Below are 10,783 nucleotides of genomic sequence, written 5' to 3' on the forward strand. Positions count from 1 at the left end.
TTGTTCATTTCTTTTAGATGGATGATTCTATTGCTGACTAGGCTTTGCCTGGGACAGCCCTCATCCCTCAGGGAAGCCTGGATTGAAAATATCCTTGTCTCCTCTGTAGAACCCAAGTCCTTCTCAGATCAACCCCTTTTGTTGTTGCTCAGTCATTTTAGTTGTGTCCAACTCTTGTGACCACATTTGGCATTTTCTTGGCAAAGACACTTGAGGGCATTGCTATTTCCTTCTTCAGCTCATTTTACAGCTGAGGAAACTGAGGCAAGCAAAGTTAAATGACTTGTCCAGGGTCACATGACTTGTCCAGGGTCACACAGATAGTAAGTGTGTGAAGCTAGATTCTAACTCAGGAATATTGGTTTTCCTGACTCTAGGCCCAGCACTCTATTCACTGTTCACCCTAGCTGTCCAGGTCTATCCCTATGCGGTACTAACCACAGAGTTTGAATATAATGGCAGAAAAGAACCACTCTTCTTGGGAAAAGCAGTACTTGGGGAGGAAGAAGAATGAAGGAGATTGTGTTATTTACAGTAGAAAGGTATTTTAGAGTTGACCTGGTCAACCCTCTTACTTTATAGAAGAATTATAAGCCATATAGGTAGTAAGTGGTAGATTCAAGATTGGAACACAGATTCCTTACTCTACATTCAGGACTGTTTGTAACTACATCAATGTTAACCAAAAATCACTACTTCATAAGATACCTTAACAAGTAGTTTATTACAAGAGAAAGGCCCATGCATACACAAGTATGAAGGAGTTTGCAATCTAGACAGGAACTTGAATATGTATGAGTTACAAAAAAGGGAAAGTCTCATGGTAGGAGTGGAGGGCAATCCTTTCCCAAATGGGAGTGGCAAGGTAGGAGGAAAGGAGCAGTAGGGGAGGAGGAGCAAGAGGGAACAGGAGGGCTTGGGAACATGGGACCATGGAGGGAGGGGCTTCTGCTTATCTGAAAGGGTCTCAGTTGCACCAACAGTTTATCAGTCTGGTGCAGACTGACCTGTGCCTGTCTTGTGTGATTCTCAAGGACACATTAATTGTCCAGCTCTGGAAAATATGGCGACTCAAAGAAGACAGGTTAAGTTGACTTCAGGGCAGCACCAAGTGGTTCCTCTTTGGTTCTTGTCTTGTCTCTTTGGCTGACCCCATCCTGTGGCTCACTTTGCCTATACTGAAGAGGTCACTGCCTTGGGTAGTGGGGTGGAGTGTTATGGTAAGGGTTAATCCATTCTGAACTGTTCTGTCCAGAGGAATTGCTGAGGGAGTCGGGGTGGGGGAATCTCTCTTGAGTCTGATTGTTTTTTGGCTAGGATCCCAGAACATTTACAACTTAGATGGCTGTCTGGGTGGGAGACAAAAAGTTTTGGTGGTGTGGTATGGTGGGGAAGGAGATTAAGGATGAAGGGGCAGAAAAAAAGAGCAAGGCTTCTTTCCAAGTCCAGTTCCTTTCCTGGTATACTTTTCTTGACTAACTGCTCTCTACCCCTCTAAAAACTTGCTAGGCTTTTCCTTCAACAATCTCCTTGGCCTCAGGTGTAGCTGTAATCAACTGTGTTATCGCTAACTGCAACATTCTCCAACCCTAGCCAGAGCCCTAGACTCTTCCAACACATTTTTTACAGCTCTGTGGTCCTTCCTTCTCCATAAACACTTGGGAGGTCTCAAGGGGCTGGGGCCCTTTCATTCCTTTGGGTGAAATTCCACCTTCCTTCAGACTTTGGAAAAATCCTTTGGAGGAAACAAGAGCTCAGGGGAATAGAAAGGGGCTGGACAAGAAGAAAGGACCCAGGATTGCAGTCATGGTTTTATTATCAGATTTTTGCCAAAGTAAGGAGGATGAGCAAGGAACTCCAAGAAATCTTGGGAAGAGGCAGGATGAGCTTTATTACTGTTCGGAGTGGGGCTGAAGAGCTGAGCAGTGACATCAGGATAGATGTGTGTGTAAAGAGGAATAATAGGTTATTTCAGAACCAACTAGCCCAGCTGAGGTTCAGGCCTCACAGGACCCTGCCACCTCGACAGGGGATGCACAACTCAACTCTCCATGAAGTGGTTTCTTCTCTTCTATATCCTGAATGCAGAGGAGGCAAGAAGGTTAGAGGTTAGAGCCATGTAGGGGGAAGTCTAACGGTAAGGTTCTTTGTCTAGAGGTAAGCCTGGTTCTAGGGTTCTCCAGATCCAAACAACCCCCTGCCACTGCACCCAAAGTGAACCCAAATACTCAGGATGGCATTGGGATATGCTATTCCTCACTCCCTCCTCTGATCCTTTGGATTGGTACTCAACTGGGGGTCCAAATTAATCACTAGAGCATCCCTAGAACTAGGTAATGAAGGGGAAACCCTGCTCCCACTCATCTGATTAACATACTTTGTTTGAATGTGAGATTAGATGGGCTCTCTCTCCTCAGAACTTTCCTTCCTCCTGCTGATATCCTCCCACTCCTTGGGCCTCCAGCCTGGGATCTTACCTCTTCAGGTGGTACCTTGTTCTTATGACAGAAGCATGAGTACACGAGGGTGTACCCTATAGGGACCAGAGTCACCACCAGCAGTGTGATCCAAACTAGTAGCCCCACGAACAGAATTCCTTTTCTTAGGCTCTGGTGATAAGAGAGCAGAGGTGGCTCTAATTCTGTTACTGCCACCAGGCTTGCTTAACCTGTCTCCACTCTCACTGGTCTCATCATTGCTACAAGTGTGGTGCCTGTCCACTTTGCCCTAGCACCATGGTCAACAGTGTGGTATGATGGAAGGAGCACTGGATGCAGAGATTCAGAGACCAATTTTGTTAGGTAGTTATGTAACTTTGGGCAAATCACTTCACTTTCCCCTCAGGACTGCAGCTTCCTTCTTTCTTTATTTTTAAATCAAATTGACCAAAGGTTTATCAATTTTATTGGTTTTTTCAAAAAAACCAACTCTTAGTTTAATTTATTAGTTCAATAGTTTTCTTAATTTCAATTTTATTAATCTCTCCTTTGATTTTCAATATTTCTAATTTGGTATTTAATTGGGGATTTTCAATTTGTTCTTTTTCTAGCTTTTTCAGTTGCATGCCCATTTCCTTGATCTCCTCTTTCTCTATTTGATTCATGTAAGCATTGAGAGATATAAAACTTCCTCTAAGAACCGCTTTCGCTGTATCCTGTAAGTTCCGGTATGTTGGACTGCAGCTTTGTCACTTGTGACATGGAAGGTATTAAGCTTCCTTCTAGCTCTAAAACTCCCATGTCTGATGCCCTTCCTATTTCACATAGCTACATTGAAGAATGACTACGATTATGTATTATCCTGACTTTATATTTACCAGCTACGTGATCCTTGGCAAGTCCCCTCACTGCTCTGAGCCTCGGTTTCCTCATCAGTAAAATGAGGATAAAAATATTTGCACTATTTATCTCACAGGGTTGTTGTGAGGAATGTGCCCTTGACCATTTACACTGAGGGGACAGGCTCTGTGGATTGGCACCAAGCACGTCTCCCCACACCTAGGCTGGGCCAGAGCTCAGCTTCCTACTCAAGAACTCTCATGAAAAGATCAAGCTTCTTTCCAGCAGGAGGCTGCAGCCTGCTCTCCACTCTCATCATTCTGGACCAGCACTCCATCCACAGCACCCTTTGCACTCCATCATCAGGTTCCCCAACGACCTAGGCCTTGTCACAGATTTATTTTCAGAAGGATAAAAATTATTTGGCAATGCCCTTTAAATTTGTTTTGGGGGCAAATTCCCCATCCCTGTGCAACTGCTCTTTCTAGGGCAAAGTGTTGGTTCCCATGGTTCCGATTATCATTATCCTTCCTCATTCCTCCCAGCATCCTAAAAATGTATGATCACCTGAAACATGATCATGTAGTCCATGCACTGGCTTTTCCTCCAGGCTTCCTGTGGATTTGGAGTTCCATAGTCCCTAGTGGGCCAAACTTCTTCTCCGTTACATGGCGGCCTAAAGTAATCGATTAAACGTCGTACCTCGCCAGCACAGATAGCAATGGAAGCAATGGAAGTAGTAACAGTTGCCAGAAAGAATAGGGTTTTCAGGAAGCTCTGTGGAGGAGAGAAGACAGGGAGCATCCCTGCTTAGCGCTTTGCCTAGAGCCCTTCCACAGGTCAGTCTGGTGAGGAAAGGGCTTAGTTCAGGGGTGGGGAACCTGCGGCCCTCCGGGTTCTCAAGTGTGGCCCTTTGACTGAATCCAAACTTCACAGAACAAATCCCCTTAATGAAAGGAATTTTTCTGTAAAACTTGGAGTTGGTCAAAAGGTCCCACCCAAGGACCTAGAAGGCCACATGTGGCCTCAAGACTGCAGGTTCCCCATCCCGGTTTAGTTCTTTTATTCCTATTTTTGTAGCTCACCAAGGTCTCTGAAAGTCTTGGGCAAAGGTTTGTAAAGATGGTCTATCAAGATAGCATGGGAGAGCTTAAGGGTTACCTTTGACTTGGAGTATGGGGAAGGATACCAAGTCAAGAGTGGGACAGATGGGCCTGGGATGGGATGAACAGTTTGTTAATCATATCTGTCTTTACACTTACCCACCATGTACCTTTACGCTTCTCTTGAATGATAGCAACAACTCCAGCTGAGATGGCCTGGAGAGGATAAGGAGATATAAAAACCAAATTTCCCTTCTATTGTCTTCTACCATAACCCTTCTTGAGGCCCCCCCCCCCCCACCTCTGCCCCTGCCCCAATTCCTCCCTCTCCTCTCCCTGCCCAGTGTATATAACTTGCCACAATAGGTCTGTTGAATGTGGGTTTGGCTTCTGTTCTGTGTAAAGAAAAAGGTGAGCATGCCATGATAAGTATGGAAGAAGTCTTGTGTTGGCCTTACTGCATCTAAGAAATTTGGGGTCCAATACTATTTTTCTTTAAAGTTAAATGCATGAAGCCTTTCCTGACCAGCCCAACCCACAGTGATCTCTCCTTGGTATAGCACTGACGGTCTATACTATTTATGTAATTCCTTGACTTGCTACTTACCTTTTTACTCTCTCATTTAGCACACTCATTGAACATTTACAATGTGCAAAAGACAAAGATGAATGAATCATGGTCTCTGCTCTATTGTAGTTTATTATCTAGCATATACCCTATTTCCCCAGCTAGATAGTAAGCATCTTTTATTTATCTGTATCTTTTACAATATCTAGCACAGAACTGAGGATATTCTAGATGCTAAAAAGTCTTGTTAATAATGACGATTATGCCCTTCTTCTCTGAGATTCATTGGTCTCCCCTTTCCCTCCCTCCCCACTGTACTCACCACAGCTCCAGTCCAGAAAGCAACTCCAGAATTCTTTAATTCAAAGAAGAGGTTCGTAGAGAAGAAGACTCCTAGAGCTCCACTCATGGCTCCCAATACTATCTGTGAGGTCTGTGAGACAAAGACATCCCACCCCCCACAATCAATCTCCTTCGGATACCTCACATTTTAAGAGAGAAATATCTTGCTTCCAATATCCAGGCTAAGAGAAGGGCTGAGGTGGGATGGGTGCTGAGGTAGTGGTTGCCTAAGGTGTAATGGCAGGTAAGGAATTTATAAGGGAGAGGCAGAACTGTTTATAATGTAACATCAGCTTCAATAACTTCTCTCACAGAGATTATAGATAGTGTTACTTTAAGAAGCTATGGAATCTTGGACAGTTACAGTTGACTCTCATTCTTTGAGGAGTCTGTGGGGAAGCCAAGAGTTTAGCTATCATTCTGGAGAGATTTTTGGCTGTTGTGGCTTGAGAAAAACTGTGAGAACCAAAAGAAAAGACTAAGAGAACTTCTTTCCTGAGAGAACTGTTTTTAACTCTTATCTTGTGAAGAAACATGAAGAGGATTCTTGAGAAGAGATTTTAATTGGCATCCTGAGAGAATTGAATGGTGTGACCTTTTCCAGAACGAAGAAGATGTCAGTAATTATAGTGAGGCTATAGGTCTAGCCTCTAGATGCCTAGAGGTCTTTGGCTGTGATTTTTTTTTTTACAGCTGACACTTTGCAAATAACTATTTGTCTTTGTTTTATTGTTTGCTATACTGTTAATGAATTGTATAGCCAGCTGCCTTGATATTTAAGCCTAGGAAATTACGAGTTTGATAAAAAGGAGAGATGAGTAGAAGCTTATGGGAAAAAAGCTTCCTTCAGTTTACTTAATAAACTAGAATGGAGGCTCAAAGCTGATTGATTAATTCGTGAAAGAGGTGTTGGAATTTTGGTGATTAATGGGGAAATGTCAGAACATATCCCTTGATTATCTTGGAATCTGAGATAATAGTGAAGAAGGAAAATGACCTAGTACCAAGTCAAGAAAAGAGGTGGTCACCCAACATAGGTCGCACATAGGAGGGTCAACCCAAACCCTGCTAAAATAGACCATGATAATGCCTCATGCCCATCATTTGGTTAGGTAGATGGTGGCTGGGCAGTGACCCAGAAAGGCAGTCAGTGGAGAAACACCTGCTTCTGATAGTTTGTATAAGAAAGTTTGTTTTTTTATGTGTCTTTAATAGTCTGTTGATTCAGACTGTATTCAAACTTCAAGCTACACCACAGTAATAAGCCTGCTTTTATGTTAACTTTAACCTTTTTTTTTTTACTTCTTGGGTGGATTGTTTTCTGTGATTTAGTGTTCTCCAGTTGAAATAAATAAAAGTTTTACCACCTTGTATGAAAAAGACAGCAAAACAGAAAGAAATGTAGCTCATGAGAGAATAAATTTAACCTCAATGAAATCTCCTTAAAAGTATACCCCTTAGGAATTGTGCATGTTTTACTTCAACAGGAGAGAATGCTGAAAAGCAACAGTAGTAGCAACTTGGATTTCAATAAAGCACTTATTCTTGGTAAGGAGGAAAAGAAAGCCATGTTTTTCTTTGCCTGGACACTGAGTCCTCTTGTTCATATTGAATTTTGCTCCTATTTGAGGGCTGTTTCACTTACCCAGGTTGCCACTTGTAGCCGACTCTCGCTCGAACTCCGCCCAGGAGTGCCAGGAAGCATAACAAAGAATTTGAACAGGGATTTCCCAGCATTGAGAAGCTCAGGCAAAGCTGACTCCTGGTGGATGTGGACATTGACATGAACTGGCTTGGAGGTTCCAGCTGCATCCAACCCATCCATCTCAACTCCATTCACCTTCACCTCACTGGGGATCATCTTGCAGACCTAGGAGGAAGTGAGATTAAGGTATCAGGGCTCATGATGGAGCTTCATTTAACCGGATTCCCTTTATAATGGACTGATTTGACTTCCCACCTCTGGATTTGGTTTTCCCCTGAAGGTCACCTTAAATGCACAGAAGTATCCCTTTGGGCTCTATTAACTTCCCCTAAGCACCTGTACACATTGATCCCCATCTGTGTAGAAGACAAGGATATAACATAAAAGGTCAGACTCAGAGTAGAGGGGAGGAAGTTTGGATGGTGGGGTCCAGACCGCGGAAGAAGAAATTGGTGCTCTCTGGAAGCTTGAGAAACCTGGCCTAACTTCCTTAGTCCAAACCCCATTAGACCCACAATAAGGCCAATAATTCTAATAATCCTTGAACATATGTATGGGGGCTTGGTTTTCAAAGTATTTTTGGATACATTATCTCATTCTATCCTCAGGTAGGGAAGGTGTTTTTAAACTCATTTTATAGATAGGAATACTAAGGTCCAAAATGGCTACAGTGAAGAAGCTCCAGCTCTTCTCAAGCCCCTGCCCTCTGTTGGTGGAGCAGTGAAAAGCTTTGCCTCTCCCTTTTCTTCTACATCTCTCCTAGCGTCTCTCCACATTCTCCACTCACAGCCTTAGCTATCTTGGTCTAGGACAGGAGTGGGGAACCTGCGGCCTTAATGTCACATCTGTCCTTTTAGGTCCCCCACCCTTGGTCTAGGTCAGAGCCCACTGCCTTCCCCCTCTTCCTCATCCCTCCCTGGAGTTGCCCTTCTACACTGCTCATTTCCCCAAGGCTGAGGGATAAAGCCAAATAAACAATCTGCTGTCTTTTCTGTTGCTAGAAGGAAGAAGCTGGTGAAGGGGAGATTTTGCAGCCTTGTGTTTATTTATTCACTGAAATTGCTGTTCAGGATTCCTTCAGATTTCCAGAATCATTGATTTGAATGAGGGAACAGGAAAGGGTAACTTCAGTATAGGGCACGGGGCGGAACCCGTCCATTCTACCTACTCTTCTGTCTTCTTTCTCTTAAATATACTCACTAGTAACACTTCTCCTCCCATGCAAACACTCCGGAAGGTTAACAATATAGAGAGGATTGGATTTCTGGGTGAACAGGATGAAAGACTGGAGAGTTGGCAATGTCTGGGAAATCTTGTGGTGGGATTGGGGAAGGTGTGAGCTGCATTTTGGGGAGCAGGGTTCCTCTTACCTTATCTGGTCCAGCCTCCTTGGCCAGAAAGGGGGAACAGGGTTGAGGAGATCAGAGGAGTGGAGAAAATAGAAATCTGTTAAAGAAACAGCCTGTTTGGAAGAACAGAAGAGAGGAAGTAAAATCAAAGCCATAAATGGGAGGAGCTAGACATCCAGACTAGGAGGGGAGGGACTGTGGTGTCGTCATTCTGGACAGCAGAAGCGGGGGTGGGGGGCAGGGCCCGAGCTGGGTAAAGTCTTGTGGTTGTGTATTGGGAAGCAGGGACCAGATAGGATTTCCAGGTTTAGTGTGTCAGGGCTATGGCCAGGCCAAGCTAGTTCTGTTTCCTGTTGGGGAAGCAATGAGACCTTGGTAACCTGAGGGAGATGATGTGGGAAATGGGAGCAAAAATGGTGGGAATTGAAAGCACTCAGGCTTTTGCCAAGCTTGCAAACTAGTACATTATCTCTGCCAAGAAAACCCCAAATGGCAACTGAACAACAGCAAAAACTAAGGGGAGGGGTAGGTAGGTGTGGGGCAGGGCAGGTGGGATGGGCGGAGTCTGGATCATTGCAAAAAATAAGGAATGAGATTATGGTGAGAGGATTTAGCAGGAAAGGAGAAAAGGACTAGGAATCTGGGGCTCCGTTACACATTCTGTAACATAATGTTACACATTATGAAAGGAAGGAAGGAAGGAAGGAAGGAAGGAAGGAAGGAAGGAAGGAAGGCAGGACATTTAGAAATCACAGGTATTACTGTTTTGCAGATTTGATAATGTCACTGACTTGAGACTTTCAGTGTGGGCCATCTGGCTGATTTGTCAGGCACAGCCCCAGCTCTCCCTTATACCAATATACATCTTTGACATCATTTGATTGTTCTGATTCTTACTTTACAAACCAGATCAACAAAATGCAAATTACGTAGCAAACATAATATGTATGAAAATCTCTCTCCCCCTCCAAATAGAGAAGACATTCTTAACATGGGCTCTGTGAATTGTTTTTTGTTTCCCTTCCTTCCTTCCTTCCTTCCTTCCTTCCTTCCTTCCTTCCTTCCTTCCTCCCTCCCTCCCTTCCTCCCTTCTTCCTGCCTTCCTTCCTTCCTTCCTCCTTCCCTCCCTCCCTCCCTTCCTTGCCTCCCTCCTTTTCTTCCTTCTCTCCCTCCCTCCCTTCCTTCCTTCCTTCCTTTCATAATTGTATTTCACTACAATGAGTTTCCTTTGTAATCCTATGTATTTTATTTTAGAAACTTAAAAATATTATTCTGAGAGGAGATTCATAGGCATTACCATACTGCCAAAGGGGTTCACGACACACAAAAAAGGGTAAGAACTCCTGATATGGATGGAGAGATATATAGATAAATATTGAATTCCAGAACTTCATAATGGAATTATAGTTGAAAGAATATGTTTTGTATGGGAGAGGGCTGAGGATCCTTGACCCTATGGTGTGTCATGCTCTGGGGTAGCCCAGCTGTGAAGTAGTTGTGACTTTTTAGGACCTCAGGTTAAACATTCACCATCAAAGTTGGGACTTGGCTATTCAGAGTGATAAGGTGCTCACAGAATGAGGGGTGCCCCCATTTGGGATCTCAGCATCCCTGAGGCTTAGCTGGCAATCTGCCTTTCAGACCTTTTCTAGAATCAAGATGGAACCATTCATGCCAATAACTAAATCAATGAAAATAATTACTGTACATGTTCATTAGGGTCCTGTTTACCCTTGTCAAGGAAGCTGACCATCCTGGAGTCTAGTTTTCCAAGAGAATGGCTCCCACTATCAGGAGATTATGCCTCAGCCTGCCAAACTCAGGAAATAAACGGTGCCCTCTGTTCCTGTTCTTCTTCTCTTCCTGTTACTTCATAGCTTCACAATTGAATCTGGACTTTGTTTAAGTCCTTCTGGGTTGCAGATGCTGCCCCCTTAATGGATTCTCTCTGATGGACAAGCAGATGAGTGTGCTATGAACACTGGTTGATCTCTTCTGGTTGTGACCAACTGTGGTTCCATATTGACAAGTTTTGTGCCTGTGCCCTTATGGGCACAATAGAGTCCTGCCAATCACCACACTCTGCCAAGTCCCCCTGCCCAACAGGCTCAGTTCTTAGCCTAGCCCCTGAAAAGATATAGGGGGAACAAGAAAATCTATAGAATGATTTTTCAGTTCCCTTCCAGCTTAAAAAAAATTTATGATTCTCATGATTAATAAGAGCAAATTATAGTAAAACTATATATGAATTTCTACCTATCTTGAATTATGCAGGAGGAATCTGGGCTCAATCAATGTTTCTTGTGTTGATTGAAATCTGTGATCAAAGTATAGTGTCTTACTGAAATTAATAGAAGTATAAGCGTATCTCTTTCATTAAATTACCATTTGTTCATACTTTCTGGAGTCATTATTATTATTACTGTTATTAGTAGTAG

At 43.5% G+C, this 10,783-nt stretch overlaps 1 protein-coding gene across 1 annotated transcript; it reads right to left on the minus strand.

The window, feature by feature from the left end:
• Window positions 1–1,798: 1,798 nt before the first annotated feature.
• LOC118850385 (transmembrane protein 176A-like) lies at window positions 1,799–8,528 on the minus strand. The gene is made up of 7 exons (XM_036759742.1): window positions 8,367–8,528; window positions 6,937–7,161; window positions 5,272–5,382; window positions 4,541–4,597; window positions 3,846–4,055; window positions 2,478–2,609; window positions 1,799–2,078 (listed from the first exon to the last, which is right to left on the minus strand). The coding sequence occupies exons 2-7, from the start codon at window positions 7,150–7,152 to the stop codon at window positions 1,998–2,000; spliced, it is 807 nt and encodes a 268-aa protein (XP_036615637.1). The 5' UTR covers window positions 7,153–7,161; window positions 8,367–8,528; the 3' UTR covers window positions 1,799–1,997.
• Window positions 8,529–10,783: the final 2,255 nt, after the last annotated feature.

Source organism: Trichosurus vulpecula, chromosome 5 (genome assembly GCF_011100635.1).
Source record: "Trichosurus vulpecula isolate mTriVul1 chromosome 5, mTriVul1.pri, whole genome shotgun sequence".
Classification (NCBI taxonomy): domain Eukaryota; kingdom Metazoa; phylum Chordata; class Mammalia; order Diprotodontia; family Phalangeridae; genus Trichosurus; species Trichosurus vulpecula.